Source organism: Heterodontus francisci, chromosome 22, assembly GCF_036365525.1.
Source record: "Heterodontus francisci isolate sHetFra1 chromosome 22, sHetFra1.hap1, whole genome shotgun sequence".
NCBI lineage: Eukaryota > Metazoa > Chordata > Chondrichthyes > Heterodontiformes > Heterodontidae > Heterodontus > Heterodontus francisci.
Genome location: NC_090392.1, coordinates 52,296,451 through 52,319,519, shown reverse-complemented (window position 1 = coordinate 52,319,519; position 23,069 = coordinate 52,296,451). Strand labels below are relative to the sequence as shown.

General features: G+C 42.9%; 1 protein-coding gene across 5 annotated transcripts in view; it reads left to right on the top strand.

Moving 5' to 3' along the window:
- Positions 1-23,069, top strand: part of robo3 (roundabout, axon guidance receptor, homolog 3 (Drosophila)) — a 514,962-nt gene that overhangs the window by 428,167 nt on the left and 63,726 nt on the right. For all 5 annotated transcript variants that reach the window (XM_068053853.1, XM_068053848.1, XM_068053850.1 and 2 more), the window contains exons 12-16: positions 4,267-4,433; positions 5,676-5,797; positions 7,638-7,854; positions 9,611-9,735; positions 16,774-16,945. In XM_068053853.1, coding sequence (XP_067909954.1) covers positions 4,267-4,433; positions 5,676-5,797; positions 7,638-7,854; positions 9,611-9,735; positions 16,774-16,945 — 803 coding nt within the window. The remainder of the gene's footprint in view (positions 1-4,266; positions 4,434-5,675; positions 5,798-7,637; positions 7,855-9,610; positions 9,736-16,773; positions 16,946-23,069) is intronic.

Here is a 23,069-nt window from a genome sequence, read left to right as displayed (position 1 = left end):
TTGGCAAAGAGGGGCCCGCTGACAGCCACACCCCTGCCCTTGCTACCGACCCCCCTACACCTCCCTGCCCCACAACCCTCATCCGTGAGACTCCTCCCACCCCAACCTACCTGTGGCATGGGTCCAGCGACGCTCCTTGTCCCCCAGTAAGTGCTCCTCCAGCAGCAGCCACTGCGAATCAGAGGCCGACAGCTCTCCAAGGCAAGACTTCTGGTGACAGTGTCCTTGATCCTGTGGAAGGCCCACCGCTGTCCACTTAAGTGCCTGATTGGCACTAGATTCAGCAGGCCTTTCGGAGAAGAGGGATCTCGGCATCACTTTTTCCAGATGTCGAGACCCTCATCGCCAGCGTAAAATCCCAGCCTAAGCTTCCCTACAGTAAGGCAAGATTGAGTCTGATGACTTATACTGGAAATTATAACCAAACAAAATCTTCATGAAATAATTGATGATATTGATGTCCTTGAGCAGTTCTTGCACAACATTTTATAAACAGCAATAAAAAAAAATTGAAGCAAAAAGAGAAAAAAATTTATTTTAAAAAGTAAAATATCCATTTTGTAGCCAGGATTAAAACTTAGAGGGAGTTGCCATGAAAATGGATTACTCAAGTTGCATGTGTACGACTCGTGTACCTCTCTGCTCACTCCCATGGAAACAACAACTTGCATTTATATGGGTAGCGCTTTTAACAGAAAACATCCCAAGGTGCTTCATTGGAGCTGAATCAGACGAAAAATTGACACAGGCCGAAGACGGAGGTCTTGGGACAAGCGATTAAAAACGTGGTTGAAGAGGTAGATTTTAAAGAGATTCTAAAGGAGGAAATGGAGGTTGAGAGATTGAAAGATTTCAGGAGGAAATTGCAGACTTCAGATCCTGTAGTGTTAAACACACGGTCACCAATGTTGTTCTGACTGAAGTGGGGGATTGTCAAGGGACCAGAATTGGAGGAGCACAGAATATTAAAATATTTATTCATGGGATGTGGACATTGCTGGTAAGACCAGCATTTATTGCCAATCCCTGATTGCCACTGAATCAGCTGAGTGGCTTGCTAGGCCCCATCAGGCAGCAGTTAAGAGCTAACCTCATTGCTGTGGGTCTGGAGTCACCTATAGGCCAGACCAGGTAAACTAGTGTGGCAGGGGGGTGGGAACCAGAGCAGTAGGACAGCAGGTGAAATAAATGAGGGGGAACTAGTAAATAAGGCCAGTAAGACTAAGAGGAAGAGCAGGCAGGGAGATGTTGCTGAGCACAGCGGGACTGATGGTCTGAAGTGCATTTGTTTCAATGTGAGAAGTATAACAGGTAAGGCAGATGAACTTAGAGCTTGGATTAGTACTTGGAACTATGATGTTGTTGCTATTACAGAGACTTGGTTGAGGGAAGGACAGGATTGGCAGCTAAATGTTCCAGGATTTAGAAGCTTCAGGCAGGATAGAGAGGGATGTAAAAGGGGTGGGGGTGTTGCATTACTTGTTAAGGAGAATATCACAGCTGTACTGTGGGAGGACACCTCGGAGGGGTCATGCAGCGAGGCAATATGGGTGGAGCTCAGGAATAGGAAGGGTGCATTCACAATGTTGGGGGTTTACTACAGGCCTCCCAACAGCCAGCGGGAGGTAGAGGAGCAAATATGTAGACAGATTTTGGAAAGATGTTAAGGTAACAGGGTTGTAGTAGTTCTTTGTAAGGCCAACAGATTTCCTTCCCTAAAGGACATTAAGTGAACCATGACAACCCAGTAGCTCCATGGTCACCATTACTGATACTGGAACTTTTTTAAAAATAGAAAGTTCTATATTTATTTAGCTAACTGAATTTAAATTCCCCAGCTGCCATAATGGATTTGAGCTCATGTCTCCAGACTAGTAAGTCAGGCTTCAGGAGTGTTAGTTTAGTAACATAACCACTATTCCACTGCACCCACTTGAAGCATTGTACAACTGAGGGAGTGTGCAGAGATAGAAAGGGATAGGCCATGAAGGAATTTGGACACGAGAATGAGAATTTTCAAATTGAGGGGCTGGTGGGCTGTGAGCCAATGTAGATCAGCTAGCATAGGACTGCTGAGTTAGAATATGGGCAGAGAGCTCTGGATGACTTCAAGTTTGTAGGGGGCAGAAGATGGGAGGCTGGCCAGGAGTGTGTGCAGGTAACAAAGGCATGGAATGTACATTCCAGACACACCTATGGTTTCTGCCATGGAAACAGGGTGGTCTCCATATCCCAGGATCTCCACTCTTGTTGCAAGCTGTGTTTTATGAAGTCAGGTAAACAGCACTGCATATGCCAAGGCTGGAGTGATGATTAATGTTTTGAGCATGTAAATCATTTTAACTGGAAATTGATATACTGCTGATCAGCCAAGGATTTCAGGTCAAACTTTCAAAGTCGTTAATGCTTATCAGTGTTTGATAGGCAGAGAAAAACCAGCAGCAGTAAACTACAGAATGGAGCCTGGTGGGTTGGGCTTGAGCTTCTCAGCTTTCTAATCTATGTTCAAATCCAACCAGACATATAATGAATGTAAGCTCATTCATTATGAATGAGGTTGGGCAGTCTACTGGGTGTAAGGGTCCTGAAAGAAATGAGGTTGGACAGTCTCAATCCAGCTACCTTTTAGTATTGGCCCAGAGCACAAAACTGCTCCAGTTTAGCCTTAGCTGGTAATCAGATGGCTGGTTTGAGAAATAGAAAAGTACCACAGAGATATACTAGGAAAATTGAAGTGTAAGATAGAGGGAGTTTTACACTGCACCTAGCCGAAATCATATCTAACCAAGGGGTGCTTGGGGCTGACTTTAGGGGGTAAAATTCCACTTTGCCCACATCTGGCATGTAGCAGGAGAGCAGATTTGGAGATTGTGCATTCCCAGGCTATGATTTTTCTGCCCATTTTTTTTAATGAATGCTGAAACAGGGGCTGGGAGGATGTATTATCTCAATGTGCACCCGTATTATGCACCAAGCATGGGCAGTATGGAATTTTTACCTTTTAGATGCTCAGAACAGATGATGAAATGGAAAGTATTCCACTCCCCACTACTAAGGTCCCTCGCCTGAATGAAAATAACATGAAAGGTAAAATCTACAAGTTCCTCAGCATTAGTTGGCCTTCAATCATGTTTAACTGGCCTGTTAAAGCCCCAAAGATTTTGTCTCTAAGGCTATACCCCATGCTGTGTCTGTATTGTGTAAAACTGATGTCTTTGTATTAAAGCAAAGAGAATATGGGGTCAGCTGACAAATAAAAGAGAAACAAGGAACCTGAGCTCCTGTTGACTTTCAGTGGGATAATGGAATGCCCCATTAACCATCCATTAGTGTGTAATGTAATGTTCAGATACATTAACCCAATAGTTTAGTTGCTGGATAGTTACATTTTTTTTTAACGTGCTTCGATTCCCACCCAAGATGAACGTCTATCATAAAGGTTTGATCTAATCCTATGAATACTAACCGATTTGGAAATTACAATGAAGCAACTTCACACAACATTACAGTTTTAAAAGCTATATAAATGCAGAGCCTAGAGGTCTAAGGGACTCTCATTTTCTCTGCAGACACCCCAGGGCAACCTTTATCTTGATGATAGAACAAACGCATAACAGAGGAACATCCATCAGCTTTAACCACTAAAGGGACCTTGTGTGATGGATTATGTGGCTTAGGTTCTGACTGGCCATAAGAATAGCAAATAAGAATATCACTGAGTGGCAGAATGAATTTATTTCCAATTAAAATACTATTTAACATTCTGAATATCTGAGGAAAGAATGCCAACAAATATAGTCTGGCAGCATCCTTTCTAGGCTTTGACATATTCAAATGTATCAGATATTCAAATGATAACATCCATGTTTCTATTTGGAGCTTTGATTTAGCTGGGAAACTGGCCTCAAAGGTGATTTTCAGTCAGTGAAGTCACTCTTTGTGCTTATTTCCCCATGGGTATATTCTAAACAATGTGTGGTGTTAAGAAATGGTGAAAAATTGTCAATAATCAATTGTTGAATTTTGTTTGAAGAAAATTCTAATTTTAGGTATGTACCAAATTCATAGAAAATTCTGGAGCTAGTTAATTTTAGAAGAAATCTTGACAGCACAATACCAGTGAGCAAACCTGCTGTTAAATCTGAGCTGCTTAACGATTTGCAGACTTTAATTGATGCACCCAAGTTATCATTTAGTTTGAAAAAGAGGACACTATTTTAAAAACTCCAGCATTCCACCCATTGTCATCTGTTCTTTCTTTCTCAGTCAATCTGCAGGTAGCACATGGCAAACGGTGGCTGAGTATGTGAAAGTGGAAAAACACACAGTGACTGGTCTGAACCTCAACACCATCTACCTGTTTATCATACGTGCAGTCAACATGTATGGCTTGGGAGACCCCAGCCCCATCTCTGAACCTGTCCGTACTCAAGGTAAGCTGTGTTTAACACATGCTCCATTCTGAACTTGCTTTTTTTCACAGCAATGAGCATCTCCCACCCCCTTCAGGTTTTATTTTTATTTAGAGATACAGCACTGAAACAGGCCCTTCGGCCCACCAAGTCTGTGCCAGCCAACGACCACCCATTTATACTAATCCTACATTAACCCCCATATTTCCTACCACATCCCCACCATTCTCCTACCACCTACCTACACTAGGGGCAATTTACAATGGCCAATTTACCTATCAACCTGCAAGTCTTTGGCTGTGGGAGGAAACCAGAGCACCCAGCAGAAACCCACACAGTCACAGGGAGAACTTGCAAACTCCACACAGGCAATACCCAGAACTGAACCCAGGTCGCTGGAGCTGTGAGGCTGTAGTGCTAACCACTGCACCACTTTGTTGTGCCACTTAGCATTTCGTGGCTGTCTTGTCAGGTGGCTTTGTCCAATTCTGCTCTGTTAACTGGCTGCTAGAAGAGGGAGCACAAGAGTAACTTTGAGTGATTCACAGTCCCTTTGATGATAGCATTGTGAGGTTGAACTTTGGCTCAGCACTAGCATTCCCATCTCCTTGAGTTGTAAGGTTACAAGTTAGAGCCCCACTCCAACTAGTTTTGGTGATCAGTGACAGAAGTTCTGGTTTCAAAATACTGGGATGACACTGTGTTCAGTTGCCACTGCAGGATTTCCCATCTATTGAAATTCTAACATGCACTCTGCACTGACAGAGTCAATTCATAAAGTCTACACCATAGTCATTAGCACAGGGCACTGGCTGGGAGACGTTACTAAGGGCATCAGTGTGAGGAAGCTGGATTAACACCAGTAGGACAAGAATTATTAACACAGGGCATGAGGGAATCCAACTCAAGGCTGTAATCTCATCTCTCAAATTGGACCCCGATAGTTTATTCCACCTTTGATTAGATTACAGCCAGTTACTCCATTATTTCATTTATAATATATATTGTATTAATTGTAAGAATGAATGATAATGAAAATGTTAATGGATTTATAGATATTTACATTATTGTTGAATGTGTGACTGATGCATGCACCATTAATTTGAACTCCTAGACAGGGTCTGCATTGCTGCAGTTGTTCCTATTGATTAATTAATCCTGTAATGGACCATTTAAAGTACTTAGCATAACTGTTAGTAGATACCAAGGCAGTGGAATGTATTAGTGCAAATTTATTGCATTACTTCTCCTTATTGTCCACAGATGTGAGTCCCACGGGACAGGGGGTGGACCATCGGCAAGTACAGCGAGAGCTTGGGGAGGTGGTAGTGCAGCTGCAGGTGCCTGTCACCTTGACATCCACTACCATTCAGGTCACTTGGACAGTAAGTAGTGAATACAGCAGTGTCCCACAGCTATGAAATTTAAGGGAAAGGGCAGAGTGACAGCGAGTGTGTTAAGGGGAAGAATGAGTATGAGTGGCCAATGGAACCCTTGTCTAATATCATTAGATAGGTTACAACGTGGTGTATTGTCAAAGAGGCATTTCATAAGAACACATAATTTCAGTCACAAGTGCTGTCCATATCTCTTGTATACAAACCACCAAATCACATTGGGCAATGAGCAACTTGATGCTGTTTTTGCTATGTATCATTTCATGTCCAAGTCCAGCCCAGTGACTAGTGCCATACTCAATGTACCCCAGCTGCAGAAGGTATTGTAATATCTCTGTAGTGACAGCAAGAACTACAGCTGACCCTTCACTAAATACAGGAACATTGGAACAGGAGGAGGCCATTCAGCCCTCGAGCCTGTTTCAGCATTCAGGGAGGTCATAGCTGATGTGTATCCTGACTCCATCCTCCTGCCTTGGCTCCAAACTCCTTAATCCCTGGCTAGCAAAGATCTGTCACACTCAGATTTAAAATTATTAATTGAGCTAGCACCTATTACTTTTTGTGAGAGTGAGTTCCTCACTTCAACCACATCAACCATATAAATACTATGGCTACAAGAACAGGTCAGAGGCTGGGAATTCTGCGGCAAGTAACTCACCTCCTGTCTCCTCGGTGCTTGTCCATCATATACAAGTTAGGAGTGTGATAGAATATTCTCCACTTGCCTGCATAGGTGTAGCTCCAACAATGCTCAAGAAACTCAATACCATCCAGGTCAAAGCAGCCCGCTTGATCAACACCCCACATTAAACTTTCACTCCCTCCACCACCGCCACACAGTGGCAGCCTGTACCACATACTACTGCAGCAACTCGCCAAGCCTTCTAAGACAGCACCTTCCAAATCCATAACCTCTACCACCTAGAAGGACAAGGGCTACAGGCGCATGGCAACACCACCACCTGCAAGTTCCCCTCTAAGCCACACACCATCCTGACTTGGAACTATATCGCTGTTCCTTTACAGTCGCTGGGTCAAAATCCTGGAACTTCCCCCTTAACAGTACTTTAGGTGTACATACACCAGCTGGACTATAGCAGTTCAAGAAGGTGACTCACCATCACCTTCTTAAGGGCAATTAGGGTTCGGCAACAAATGCTGGCCTTGCCAGCGATGCTCAGATCCCATGAAAGAATAAAACAAACATTGTGTGAAGTTATGTTTCCTAACTTCTGAATGGCATGGCTCTGATTTTAAGGTTATGTTTCTGCGTCCTAGACTCCCCCAACAGCAGTAAACGTTTCTCCCAATCTACCCTAGCAATTCATTTCAAAATCTTAAAAATCTCAATCAAATCACTCTTTAGCCTATATACCAGGGAATACAAGCCAAGTTAATGTAATCTACCCTTATAATTTAAGCCTTAGAGGCCTGGTAATATTCTGGTGAACTTGCACTGCATTTCTTCCAAGGCCAGTGTAACCTTTCTAAGATGTAGCGCCCCTTAAAATATGAAGGGGAACGCTCCATTAGCCTTTTTGATTATGGTTTGCACCTGACTGTGACATTTGAGTTATCTATGTACATGGATCCCTAAATGTCTTTGGACCTCCACTGTTCCAAGATTTTCACCATTTAAAAAATACTAGGATTTATCCTTTCTTGACTTAATCTATAACTATCTTTTGGTAATTTTATGCTCCCATGTGCACTATTTACTACGCCATCAATCTTTGTGTCGTTGGCGTTGTATATCTGGCCGTTTATTGTTCTATTTAAGTCATTAATAAATGTGACCCTTTCTGTCTTGATGCTTTTATTGCAGGTTGATCGTCAGGCCCAATTCATTCAGGGTTACCGGGTAATGTACCGAACCAAGACAAGCACCTGGCTCTTTCAGGATGTGAAATCTCCGGCCGATCGCACAACCATTCTTGTCGACTTGAAAAAAGGCACAGAGTACGAGATTAAGATCCGACCGTATTTTGATGAATTTCAAGGGATGGACAGTGAGTCTGTCATCGTGCGGACACCAGAGGAAGGTAGGATTCTGGGCACAACCTGAGAACGCAAGCTGTAGCTTACAGACACCTTGGGGATGAAATTGGTTTGTGCCAGTATTGTGGAACAGACTCATAGTGAATTGGCAACCCATTTTATACCATGCTCAATTTTCATCTCCATTGATTTTCATCTCCATTAACCAAAAGAATAGAAAATTGTGCTTGGTATATAATGGGCTGCCGATTTGCTATCAGCCAATTATGCATTACTGGTACAAACCATTTTCATCCCCTTTAATGTATTCAAATGATAATCTTTAATTGACACCATTACAGCATCATGACATGACAGACTGAGACATTTAAAATGGAAGCAGTTCTTCTTTAAATTGAAGTTAAAGCCTTATTTGATGTACCACACTAAGAGCCTCAGATTGAAACAGCATCATTACATCAACAGATCTCAGGCTGTTGCGTTGTAGATTGGTTTCTAACCTGCAAAAGCAAAAGGTTAATAGGACTGTGGAGTAAAATCAGATCAAGTAAAGCATGGTCTACTTACCTAGAAAATCTCCTTTTATAGCCATATTTTCTTCCATTCAATAACCTGAGATCAAGATAGTTGGAGTGGAGGGTCTCCCATAGCAGCTAAAATCCATAACCCAAGGTGCAGATGGTCACAGAAGCAGCTACCAACAATCTGCCATTCAATCTCCTGTTTCTTATTCTTCACCGTTTCTTCCTGTTCAGATCTCCTCCTCACATCTGTTTTCAGATCAGTGTTTCTAAAGGCTTTGGGAGAAAGCTTTCTGTCCAGCCTCCCAGCTATGGAGTACCACATAGCACAAGGGGACAGAGAGAGAGACAGGGAATTCAATGAAATGGCAACTGAGTAAATACTCCTTTTCATGGACAGTCCCCATTAACAAAACTCGGAAAACAGACATTCACCAGTAGTCCCGATCCAGGCTCTGCCCCAGTGTACGTGGCATTTCTCTTATAGCTGGTGTGCAAAAATATGATACAACTTAAAGAGTTGGCGGATTGACTTTATTTAACACTTAAAACAAAGACTGTAGCTTGACTTGAAGTAACAATGAAGGGGGTTGGGATCCAGTCTGTCAATGATCTACTGGGCTTGAGCCTTTCCATGAAGGGTTAAATAGGCTGGGTAAAGCGTGATACAATGGAATCCACATGGTGTGTGGAAGAAATGGACTTGATGGGCCATTAGGTTTCCCCGCCTTAAGTGAACTGTCCACATGTGATGAGCAGTGCCACGTAATGGCTGCCCTCTGTCTCCGACAAGAAACAATGAGGGAATCAACAATGTCGCACCCAGTATCATTAATAACTACAGCAAGCCTTTCATCACCTTTTTTTTGGGAGGAGATGCTCTGATCTTATTTGTTTGCCATGACTGAGGGTTGCCCCTAGGAAAATATCTGTTTCTCAACACAGAAATTGTTCATATGGACACAGCAGTCACTTGCCAATACAGGGTGGCAACATGGCACAAGCTTCTTCACAATATGCATGATGTCATCTTATATATTTTTTAAAGAAGTAAATTACAAAAAAAACTTTATTCAGGAACATGTAATATTGCTAGAATTCCTCTCCCCAGCACCACTGCTGACCCGCCTTAACCTCAGCAAGACCACTGCACATCCTTGAACTCACTTTATCTCAAATATGTTCAGGCACTAACTGCAACAGGAGGTGTTTCATAGTCCTGCGGAGTGCTTTCTCTTCACTTAAACATTCTTTTCTCCTTTGCACAAAACAAAAACAGCCCCTGCTGCTGCACCACAAGCTGTTACCGTGGCGACAATTGGCTTGAGCAACAGCACCAGTATCAGTGTGTCCTGGGAGCCACCCCCTGCTGAGGAGCAGAATGGAATCATCCAGGAGTACAGGGTAAGCTGGGACACATGAGGGATAAATCAAATGAACAGTGGGACAGGGGAAGCTAATGACCTAGGTCTGAAAATATATTAGCTTAATTTCTCAACTGTTCGGACACGTTAATTAAAGAATTTAATCATAATTGTTCTGAGGTGAAGAATGAAAACAAAAGAAGCCTCGTAAATCCATGGGGACTTGGCATTTTTACAATGAGCCTTTAATCGTGCTAAGGTTACTGTTTACCATATGTTCATTACTTTAATTGATCTTTATTCCCTATACAGCTGGCTTGTTTTAAGGGGGTCTCATCATGCATACTTGTCTCAAAAGCTTAAACAGTAAATGTGGATTATATTTGGCACTTTCTGGTAGAAATGTTTTTTAACAGTATCTTTTTCTAGATTTAAACACTCGTCAAGCAGAATGGTAGCTGGCATCAACCTTTCCACTCTCAAATTGGAGATACATGAATTTGATAGCAAGCACGACAGAAAACTGGCCAAATCTCAGCACATGTATAATAATGCAAGCCTCGCCCTCCACTATCAGCCAACTTGCTTGTATAAATGCCACAGATTTTGATCAGCCATCTACAGTGTAAAGAACTAAACTTGTGTCTAACTTCAAAAAGACAGATTGACAGAGCGGAACATGAAGGCAATCATTGATGGTGTTCTTCGAAAAAGAAACAGCCTTTTTGGTTCCGCTGGGAACTCAACCGCCACACAGTGAAACCGAAGAGGATGGCGACTCATCTGCCAGTGTAAATTTACTAACCAGTTGAACAATCAGCCATGTCTATTGATTTCAGTTCAGCTTCCTCACACTGCCAGACTCAGTAATGTGAACTGCTCGCACCCAGTGGGATTTTCACCCTCACTGGCAGGGTGAGTGTTCTGGCTGGACGCATCGCTTGTCCTTTATAGAACCTGTTGAATTTTTATTTCATTGATCTCAAAGGAATGACAATCAAATGTGTTCTATACAGAATGGTGTTTCCTTCCCACTGCCTCCCTCATCCCCTCTTCTACCCCCATCAGATTACCACCCAGCTGGCGAAGATGAAGATGGGCCTTTGTGTTATCGACTGTATATCTACTGATAATTAATCCAGCTCCCTCACACACTCAGTAACCCCTCCCCCCAGTGCCTTGTGTTACTGACTGTATCTCTACCAGTAATCCAGATCCCTCACAGTCACTCAGTAACCCTTCCCCCAGCAGCCTGTATTGCTGACACTATATCTCTACTGATGTTAATTCAGTTTCCCCACACTTACTGAGAAACTCCTATCCCATCATGATATCATTAGCATTCAATAATTTTAAAAGTATATTTAATTTTACAAGTGGGATCGCAGAAGAGGGATTACATTTTAACCTCTGCTGCTTGTTAGGACTAAATTGTGGAAAGACCATTAACCCCAAAAGCATTTTTAAAGAGGGAGATGTAGTGGGCTTGATTTTGGAGTGAACAGGTAGTAATAGCTGATACAATTTACCATTTGATGTATCTTGCATTGCCACTAACTAGCAGGTTAGCAGGAGGGTAGAGGTAAAATTATTACAAATAAACCTCTGGCGCAAATGCTTACTCTGAACGCTGCACATATAGTCTTGGCTCGAACTAGCAAGAAGTCTGTCTACAGCCGGCATAATTATCATATTGAGGGGTACCCCCACTAACTGAGAACGTCACTGAAAAATTGGTCCATTTAAACCACTGGGGCTGTTTTCACTAATAGGTGAACAGCAGGCAGGAAGTGGGTGGGGCTACAGGACCACCCACCTGGTGTTCCTGATGAGAGGCCCGAGACATTGTGATGGTCAGGCCTCATTTGCATCTGATTGGTGAGCTGCAGATCCAGCATTCAAGTGCAGTTTATCAATCAGGAGTGGCGGGGGGGAAGGAGATCTGTTCGCTACTCCACAGAGTGACAGACGTTGGAGCTTCAAGTGGGGTGGCAAACCTGGGAGGGAGCAATCACGGGAGCGGGGGGGGGGGGGGTTAATGGGGGAGGGCAGTAAGTGTGTGCAAAGATTTTTGCCTGAATCATTTAAAAAAGATGGCACCTTATTGTTTTCGTGAGTCCCTTTAAGAGCCCAATACCATGGGTAAAGCATGTGCGATGCATTCTCTGCCTATGTTTCTGACAATTGCATCAGTGTCCTATGTATGTCATAGGACACCAATTTGCATACTTTAATTAGGCACTTCCTGAAACAGGCAGGTGCTCTGGCCACCCATTTCCAGCACCAGTTGGAAATGGTGGAGGGTAGAACAGGAGCAGGAATGTGGCTATAAATTGAACGTCACAATCTTAAAGGTGCTGCCGCAGCCTTCTTACCCAAAGAAGGCAGTCAAAATTGGCCACACTGTGTTCGACTGTTTCTTTTATCACCAAAATTTCACCAAAATCATAAATGCAAGTACAGAAGAGGCAGCTTTTCAGCAGCTCTAACTCCTCTTCCAGTTTTGTTGAAGCATTCAAAACCGATCATCTGATGTTTTTAATACTTGACTATTTTTGGTCACTTTTGGATGAAAAGAAACTCTATTTTAAGGAAAGAGTAGCAGTGTCTTCCAAAGACCAACATCTCCATGTCACACTCCCTCCTGACTTGGACATATATCACCATTCCTTCATCGTCACTGGGTCAAAATCCTGGAATTCTCTCTCGAACATCTTTGTGGAACCACCATCAACAACTGGACTGCAGCAGTTCAAGAAGGACCACCAGTATCTTCTCAGGGCAACTAGACATCGGCAACAAATATAGTTTTGTCAATGTCCCCCACATCCCGAAGGAAAGTAAGTCAGTGAAGATTTCACCTCCAATCTTTCCAGTCTAGAGAAGGATATGGACATTAAAGGCCAGTGGCGGACTGGAAGATTGGGAAACTTTTAAAGATCAACAAAGGGTTACTAAAAAAGTAATAAAAAGAGCAAAGTTAAATTATGAAAGAAATCTAGCGCAAAATATAAAAACAGATAGCAAAAGCTTTTATAAGTATATAAAAGGGAAGAGAGTAGCTAAAGTGAATGTTGGTCCCTTGGAGGATGAAATTGGGGAGTTAATAGAGGGAACACAGAAATGGTGGAGACATTAAATCAGTATTTTGCCTCAGTTTTCACGGTGGAGGACACTAGTACCATCCCAATAGTAACAAGTAATGCAGAGGTTATAGAAAGGGAGGAACTTAGAACAATCATCATCACTAGGGAAAAAGTACTGAGCAAACTATTGGGATTGAAGGCAGACAAGTCCCCAGGGGCTGATGGCCTACATCCTAGGGTCTTAAAGGAAGTGGCAGCGGAGATAGTGGATCCATTGGTTATAATATTCCAAAATTCCCTGGATGCAGGAAAGATTCCAGTGGATTGGAAAAAAGCTAATATAATGCCCTTATTCAAAAAGAGAGGGAGGCAGAAAGTAGGAAACTATAGACCAGTTAGTTTAACATCTGTCGTGGGGAAATTGTTAGAATCCATTATTAAGGAAGTAATAACAGGACATTTAGAAAGTCAAAACGTAATCCATCAGAGTCAGCATGGTTTTATGAAGGGTAAATCATGTTTGACTAATTTGTTAAAGTTCTTCAAAGCTGTAACAAGCAAAGTGGATAATGGGTACCCTGTAGATGTAGTATATCTGGACTTCCAGAAGGCATTTGATAAGGTGCCACACAAAAGGCTAATACACAAGGTAAGATCACATGGGGTTAGGGACAATTTATTAGCTTGGATAGAGGATTGGCTAACCAACAGAAAACAGAGTCGGAATAAATGGGTCTTTTTCTGGTTGGCAAGATGTAACGAGTGGGGTGTCACAGGGTTCTGTCCTCGGGCCCCAACTATTTACAATCTATATTAATGACTTGGATGCAGGGATAGAAGGTACTACAGCCAAATTTGCAGATGACATTAAAATAGGTGGGATAGTAAGTTGCAATAAAGAAATAAGAAATTTACAAATGGATATGGATAGGTTAGGTGAATGGGGCAAAATTTGGCAGATGGAGTTTAACGTGGATAAGTGTGAGGTTATCCATTTTGGTTGGAAGAATAGAAAGGCAAATTATTATCTAAATGGAGAGAAACTTCAGAGTGCATCGGTACAGAGGGATCTGGGTGTCCTTGTGCATGAATCGCAGAAAACTAGTATGCAGGTGCAGCAGGTTTTAAGGAAGGCAAATGGAGTATTGGCATTTATTGCTAAAGGAATAGAGTATAAAAGTAGGGAAGTGTTGCTGTACAAGGCATTAGTGAGACCGTACCTGGAGTATTGCGTACAGTTTTGGTCCCCTTACTTGAGGAGGGATGCAGTTGCATTGGAGGCAGTTCAGAGGAGGTTCACTAGATTGATTCCAGAGATGAGGGGTTTGTCTTATGAAGAGAGATTGAGCAGTTTAAGCCTTTACTCTCGAGAGTTTAGAAGAATGAGAGGAGATCTAATTGAGGTATATGAGATGACTAAGGGGGTTGACAAAGTAGACGTAGATAGGATGTTTCCTCTGGTGGGACAATCTAGAATGAGAAGTCATAGCTTTAGGAGAAGTGGTAGCAGATTTAAAACAGAGATGAGGAGAAATTACTTCTCTCAAAGGGTTGTGAATCTGTGGAATTCACTACCCCAGAGTGTGGTGGATACCGGGACATTGAGTAAATTTAAGGAGGAGATAGATTTTTAATTAGTAATGGGTTGAAGGGTTATGGAGAACGGGCAGGAAAGTGGAGTTGAGGCCGAGATGAGATCAGCCATGGTCGTATTGAGTGGTGGAGCAGGCTCAAGGGACTGAATTGTCTACTCCTGCTCCTAGTTCTTATCTTCTTAAAGCCTGGCTCGGGTATAAAATTAAAATCCAACCCGGACCCAACCCGACTACAGCCAACCTGAACCCGAGCCCCTTAATTTTTTTTCGCGCCCGACCCGACCCGACCCAACACGAATCTCCTTCATCTGTTCCGGCAGCTGGAGTTGTGGGGAATCATGGTTAAGCCTGATCCCGTGACTTCCTGGAAACAGTGTCCAGCCTGACCTGACCCGAGCCCGAATGCTGGACTCGGAATTCCGACCCGACCCAAACCTGACACATTTAGTCGGGTTCGGGTCAGGTAGCCAGGCTTTAATAGACATAAGCTGAAAATATTGCTTCAGTGTAAACAAAACTAAGTGAGTGTAAATTAAATCTAAATATACGTACTGAAAACTGATATTTATAGGTAGCCTTTAGGAATGCACATTCCCATTGAACAGCCTCACCCATTGGGAGCACAGACCCTGAAATCACAGTCACTCTCCCCACAGTATTCTGGCCAGAAAAATGAATTGATGGGAAATTGGGCCGAGTCGCCCACAATTACTCGATACATGCTCCTGCAGGTTGGGCTCCCTGCCAGGGACACGCAGTCAGAAAGCTTCCCCTTATATTGTCACAGAAGGGGAAATGTTATGTGTTGACCCACTGGAAGCAGTGTTTCCCCACCTGCTGTGAAGTTTTAAATCCATCACTGATAGGTTCATCATCTGAATGTCAGCCTGATTGACAAGCTTGGTTTCCAAATGGGCATGGAATTCTGGAGAAGAGGTCACAGGACCTCCCCAACCTGGGGTGGGCAATGGGTTGGGGAGGGGGGTGCGGTGGTGGTGTTCTGATCCCAGGAAGGGTCTAATTCCTGACCCAAGGGTGGCAAGAGGAGGGTCCGATCCCTGATCCCTGATTGGGGTTGGGTGGCCTGAGGGACTGAGAAATCAGAGGCTGAGTGAGGTCAGAAGCCTCGGGGGCGGTGGGGTAGGGGGGATGCGGGAAGTCAGAAACCTCAAGTGGTGCTCGGAGGCCTTGGAGGGGGGTGATCAAGGGTGGATTGGAAGGGTCAGAGGGGTGTCAAATCACAGGGGATTGGTGAGGCAGGTAAGTGGAAAGGCCTTTAACTCCTTGACCCAACAGTCCTCACCTTCCTTTAGCTGCTGGATTAACTTTAAAATGGTGGATATATATGAGGCACACAGCCTCACAACAATATCTAAATTGTCTACCTGCCTCCTGGGAGCAGCCCCCTTATTCTGCTTCCATTAAAACCGGAACTGGGCGAGTTGGGGTCAAGGTTCAGAATTTTATCACTTTAACCTCCACCTGACCTAAACCTGCCTGTTTTTTGGGATTAAAATTCCCCCCTCAGAGGGTGAGGAATGTTTGGAATAATCTGTCAGACAGGCTAGAAGAGACAAAGACCATCAGCCGAATTCAGATCACAGTTGGATGCTGGCTAGATGTGTTTGGGTATTATCAGGATAAGCTCCAATGGGCAAAATGGCCTCTTCCTCATCCTGTAATTGTTATTCTGTTCTTAAAAATAATCATGAATGCTCAACATTCAGTGTCCTGTCAAATTGGCCATCAGAACCAGACCTGTTACCATCCTCCCTTGGTTTCAGCAGATAAATATATTTTAGGTCTGGACTTCCTAATAAACCTTAATCTTAAGGTATTAAGGCAGTTGGAGAAACTATCTGGCAATACATTACATTTGTTTCTATAAATAACTCTGTAATTATGAAGTGATAGATATGTGTATGTACGCCATTAATATTGACTCATAATATCTTCCATATCACAATGTTCTCTGTTCATTACAAATTAATAACCAGCTGATTACATTGTACTTGAAGCTCTGGTAATCCCTTGGTTGGTGTAGACGGCAGTTGCACAGTCTCTCACTGCCTAATCACTTAATCCCACATTAATAACTTTATAATTAAATTGTTGTTTCTAAAACAGGACATTATCACAAAGCCTTGTCTCAGTTCATTGCCCACAGCTACATAGTGACCCATGTGGCTGGATGCTGAGTGAAAAGTAATTGAGATTTTCTAGATACTATATGTCATTTTCAAAACAAAATAAGTTTAAACAAAAGATCCCATTGATAGTGTCTGATGTAAAAACAGATTTATATGTTGCTGCATTGCTTTTATTTGTTTCAATCTTCATTCGTGTTTTGTTCCTGTGAATGATACTGTTTTTGATTTGATGTGTTTGCTCTGGTAGATTTGGTGCTTGGGGAATGATACCCGTTTCCATGTCAACAAGTCAATTGATGGAACTGTCCATTCAACGGTTGTTCGAGGACTGATAGCTGGCGTGCTATACCATGTGGAAGTGGCAGCAGCCACAAGCGCTGGAGTTGGGGTGCGAAGCCAACCAGCAACTGTCCTTATAAGTAAGTGAGAGGGACGTGAAAGGTAACTGCAGAAATGGAGGGATGGCTCTTATAGCTATAAAACATTTGAAAGCTATGAATCAAGCATGTACTTCCTGTAACACTTACACCTTGTAACTCTTTCCTTTAACACTTCATTGCTAACATTCCAATTGCTATAAAACTGTTCACATTGTTACTCATGGTGACAGCAATTGCACTCTAGATGACCTCAGGAAGTGTTATTTACAGTAATTGAACCTTGAAAGAAATACTTGTATTTATCTAGTGCCTTTCATGACCACAGGATGTGCCAAGGCACTTTACCATCCAGTGAAGTACTTTTTGAAGTGTAGTCACAGTTGTAATGGAAGAAGTGTGACAACCAATTTGTTATCAGCAAGGCCCCACAAACAGCAATTTGATAATGACCAAATAATCTGTTTTTTGGTGTTGGTTGAGGGATAAATGTTTGTCGCGACACCAGAGAGAATTCACCTGCTCTTCTTCAAATAGTGCAATGGGATCTTTTACATCTGCCGAGAGGGCAGGTGGGGTCTTGGGCAGATGGGGTCTTGTTTTAATCTCTCATCCTAAGCACAATGCCTCCAATAGTGCAGCTCTCTCTCAGTACAGCACTGAAACGGCCGCCTGGATTATGTGCTCAAGTCTTTGGAGGAGGGTGCAGTCTTTAAGGGACAGACGAAGTTCTGCAAAGATCCATCTTTGCAGCAGAATAATACATCTTATAACACTCCTGTGCATCTAAAACTGTGGTATCTGACTTACTGTGAGCAACACTTGGGAGATGTTATGTACCAATGTACCGGGCCATTTGTCATCTTCTTGCCTAACACAAGCCCTAATTCTGTACTCCTGACTGAATCATAAATTGATTCAATTGCTTCTTGAATGTTTCAGTTTGTACTTTTCCATCTAGTGACTTGACATGTGCAGAAGTTATGGGTCATTCCCTGATCTGCTGCTTCAGGCTGGATTGCCAATCACCTATGTCATTCCTTGAAGGAAAGTGCCTGGTCCCTCCCAGATAACGAGCTGTACAGTTCAGAACAGAAATTAGGAGCCTTTAAAAGCTTTTCTTTAGAGCAGGGAGATTTAATCGAGAGGTTTAAAATTATTAAGGGTTTTGGTAGAGCAGACAGGGAGAAGTTGTTTCTACTGGCAGGAGGGCCCATAACCAGAGGACACAATTTAAGATAATTGGCAAAAAATAATCAAAGGGTAGAGATGAGAATTTTTTCATGTAGTGAGCTCATGCAATTCACTGATTGAAAGCGTGGTGAAAGCAGATTCAATAGTAACTTTCAAAAGGGAATTGAATATATATTTAAAGAGAAAGAATTTGAAGGGCTGTGGAGAAAGAGCAGGGAGTGTAGCACTTATTGGATAGCTCTTTCAAAGAACCAGTACAGATACGATGCACCAAATGGCCTCATTCTGTGCTGTAAGATTCTCTGATTCTAGAAGATAAGCTGTGTGTTTTGTTGCTCATTCTTCAAAGTCTTTGGGGCTGCCACAGTTCAAACAATTGGTCAGATTGCAACTGAACCAGAAATTATGAGCACTGTAGAGACCAATGGCAACTTGAAGGCCAGTGAGGCCATAGCAACATCAAACACCACCAAACAATGATATGTATTTTCAATGGTTGATAAATTAGCTTTTTAAGAAGGTGCCATTTGATCAGCAGGAAGCCCTCACATGGTCCAGCTTAGTGCATCGCTTTACAGAGATTCATTCATCAAAGACATATTAAACAATCACTTCATATCATTTTTCACTGTGATGCAATGCACTGGGGCATGGCTCGATGTCTGCAGTTCACCACATCACTCCCTGCCTGTAGAAGCAGCACTGTAGGAAGCAGTGAGTAAAGGTGGAGTGCTTCATTATTGGGGTAGGGAACATAGGAACAGAGGTAGTCTGCTCCAGCCTGTTCCACCATTCAATTATTTCATGGCTGATCTGTATTGTAACTGTAGCTACCTGCCTTGTTTCTGTAATCCTTAACACTCTTGCCTGACAAAATCTATCAATTATGGTTTTGAAATGGATGGTAGCATAATGGTAATGTTATTGGATTGGTAATCTAGAGGCCTAGCCTAATGTTCTGGAGACATGAGTTCAAATCCCGCCACAGAAGCTAGGTGAATTTCAATTCAAATAAATCTGGAATAAAAATACTTGTCTCATTCATAATGACAATGAAACTACTGGATTGTTGTAGAAAACCCATCTAATTCACTAATCCCCTTCAGGGAAGGAAATCTGCCACCCTTACCTGGTCTGGCCAACATGTGACTCCAGATCCAGAGCAATGTGGTTGATTCTTAACTGCCCTCTGAAATGGCCTAGCGTGTCACTCAATTCTATCAAACTTCTACAGAAAAAAGCACTATGGGTGCACCTACACCACTTGGACTGCAGTGGTTCAAGAAGGTGGCTCACCATCACTTTTTCAAGGACAATTAGGGATGCGCAATAAACAGTGGCCTTGCCAGTGATGCTCATATCCCATGAATGAATCAAAAAAATCTATTTTTGGGGGATGTCCCGGATTTCCACTTTTGTGTAAAGAAGTGCTTCCTTATGTCACTCCTGAATGGCCAAACTCTAATTCTTATACCCCCTTGTTCTAGACTGTCCCACTAGAGGAAATGGTTTCTTTCCATCTACCCTATTGTTATGAGCGCTTCCATTTTTATGGTATATTGTGAAGATTTGTGTTTCAAAACTGAAGAGATTCCATAGATGCTGGAATTTTGTGAATTTTTTTAAGGGAGGTCGCCAGAAGGTTTTTGGACTGTGCTTGAAAATGAACAATTACTGGAAAACACCTGTCTGCAGATAATTACCCAGCAGGGGTTGTTTTTGACTTGGGGAAAGATGTTTGCAGAGAAGTGACAGGTCAAGATTTATAGAGGTCAGGCAGCTTGTCTCTTGTGACATTGTTTATGGTTTTGCTTTGGACAGTGAGTAGGGATATGGACAATAATTTTAAAAAGGACAGCTGGAGAAAACGTGCCAAGAAGAACAAACCACCCCAACTCAGTCTGTTCCAGCTCTTTGAAAAAAAAACTGCCAGTTTTCCATTTCTTGAGAAGCAAGTGTAAGAAGACTAAACTGTTGCTGCATTTCTTCTGTAAGGCCTGTGTCTGAAACCTTTGTTGCTACATTTCCTGGATGCCTACCTAAACTGATCTTCAACGTCACCTAAAAAAAACTGTAATAGGAAGATCCCAGTGACAACTGTCTATATGCATTTGAGGCGCCAAACCAAAACAAAGGGCATCTTTCCATATCTTCTCTTTCTTCAAGAAGTAGCAAGTATTTAACCTAAGTGTTTTTTAAAAATCTGATTTTTTTCTGTAATAGAGCTCTAAAACGCAAATCCCTTTTGTTTGTCCGGTTAACCAGTGTGTGTGTAAGTGTGTGTGTGAGTGTGAGGGGCTCAGGTAAAAGGAAATTTTAATATCTCAATCTGTGTTAATATGTTACTTCATTACTGGTTCGGACTTGTTTTATAATAAATTGATAATTTTGTTGCTTGTTAACGAAACCTGGTTGGTGTGTTTTATTCTGGGATTAAAAAATAGAGTCTATGATTGACCATATTGGTAAGTGGGAAAAAATGTAAATATATGTTGCAACCCATGGAGAAGTGGAACTAGAATAAACAGTGCACTCCTCCCGCCTCAGTCATAACACTATCAAATCGTTTAATCATCTCAAGCGCCCCAATTAGATCACCCCCTAATTATCTACACTCGAGGGGTGGCAGGAGGCTTCCCACTCAGGCAATTTTATGTACATTCTAGCAAGTAACTCAGAGCAGCAGAGGAACTGGCCTGGGGTCAGGTCACTCAGCCTCCCAGCCACAACTGCTGTGTTGTATAAGGAGTTTGGGAAAGTTGTGCAAATATAACTAAAAAGATGGCTTCATACCTCACAGAAAGATGTCCTCCAGTCAGATAAGCAAAGTCCCTGTGTGGACCATATTTATTTTCTAACCATCGACTACAGATAATTCAAATAATTATTTTGCACATCATTGCCAACACGCAAAGGAATTCCCAACCCAGGCTCCATTTGGGATTCACGACGTAGTGCTGAAACAGTGCTGAAGGAGTTATGCACAGTTTCTGTGTGCTGCCCTTCCGTTTATCAGGTACTGATGTTCCAGTCACTCTTCACTGGAAGCTGGGGTTTCGCGTTCCCATTGGCAAAGGGAATCCGGCTCTGCAATTTCACTGGCAATTTCCGCGGGTCTGATGAGAACCACGGAGCTGTGGGCCTTTGATTTGGTCAGGCCACCACTCTATATGACAGAGTCACAGCAACTGCAGGAGCACTAAATGTCTGTTGGCCTTCTTGGAGCAATAAGGGATGGGCACTAGCTGCAGCCAGGCCAGTGCCACGCACACGCTGGCAACAAATAAAATAAGAAAGACTTGCATTTATATCACACCTTTCATGACGCACCAAAGCACTTGAAGTACAGCCACTGTTGTAATATAGGAAAGATGGCAGCCAATTTGCACACGGCAAGCTCCCACAGACAGCAATGTGGTAGCAACCAGGTAATCTCTTTTTTTATTGATATTGATTAAAGGATGATTATTAGCTGGGGATAACTCCCCTGCTCTTTTTCATAATAGTGTCATGGGATTTTTTGTTTTAATGTCTACCTTAAATGCAGCAAGTCATGCTGCAGCTGTACAGAACTTTAGTTAGGCCACACTTAGAATATTGCATGCAATTCTGGTTGCCACACTACCAGAAGGACGTGGAGGCTTTGGAGAGGATACAGAAGAGGTTTACCAGGATGTTGCCTGGTCTGGAGGACATTAGCTATGAGGTGAGGTTGGATAAACTCGGATTGTTTTCACTGGAACGACGGAGGTGGAGGGGCGACATGATAGAGATTTACAAAGTTATGAGTGGCATGGACAGAGTGGATAGTCAGAAGCTTTTTCCCAGGGTGGAAGAGTCAGTTACTAGGGGACATAGGTTTAAGGTGAGACGGGCAAAGTTTAGAGGGGACATGCGAGGCAAGTTCTTTACACAGAAGGTGGTGAGTGCCTGGAACTTGCTGCCGGGGGAGGTGGTGGAAGCAGGTACGATAGCGACATTTAAGAGGCATCTTGACAAACACATAAATAGGATGGGAATAAAGAACAAAGAACAGTACAGCACAGGAGCAGGCCATTCGGCCCTCCAAGCCTGTGCCGATCTTGATGCCTGACTAAACTAAAACCTTCTGCACTTCCGGGGTCCGTATCCCTCTATTCCCATCCTATTCATGTATTTGTCAAGATGCCTCTTAAACGTCTCTATGGTACCTGCTTCCACCACCTCCCCCGGCAACAAGTTCCAGGCACTCACCACCCTCTGTGTAAAGAACTTGCCTCGCACATCCCCTCTAAACTTTGCCCCTCTCACCTTAAACCTATGTCCCCTAGTAACTTGACTCTTCCACCCTGGGAAAAAGCTTCTGACTATCCACTCTGTCCATGCCGCTTATAACTTTGTAAACCTCTATCACGTTGCCCCTCCACCTCCGTCGTTCCAGTGAAAACAATCAGAGTTTATCCAACCTCTCCTCATAGCTAATGCACTCCAGGCCAGGCAACATCCTGGTAAACCTCCTATGTACCCTCTCCAAAGCCTCCACGTCCTTCTGGTGGTGTGGCGAACAGAATTGCACACAATATTCTAAGTGTGACCTAACTAAAGTTCTGTACAGCTGCAGCATGACTTGCCAATTTTTATACTCTATGCCCCGAACGATGAAGGCAAGCATGCCGTATGCCTTCTTGACTACCTTATCCACCTGCGTTGCCACTTTCAGTGACCTGTGGACCTGTATGCCCAGATCTCTCTGCCTGTCAATACTCCTAAGGGTTCTGCCATTTACTGTATACTTCCCACCTGCATTAGACCTTCCAAAATGCATTACCTCACATTTGTCCGGATTAAACTCCTCTGCCATTTCTCCGTCCAAGTCTCCAACCGATCTATATCCTGCTGTATCCTCTGACAATCCTCATCACTGTCCGCAACTCCACCAACCTTTGTGTCGTCCGCAAATATACTAATCAGACCAGCTACATTTTCCTCCAAA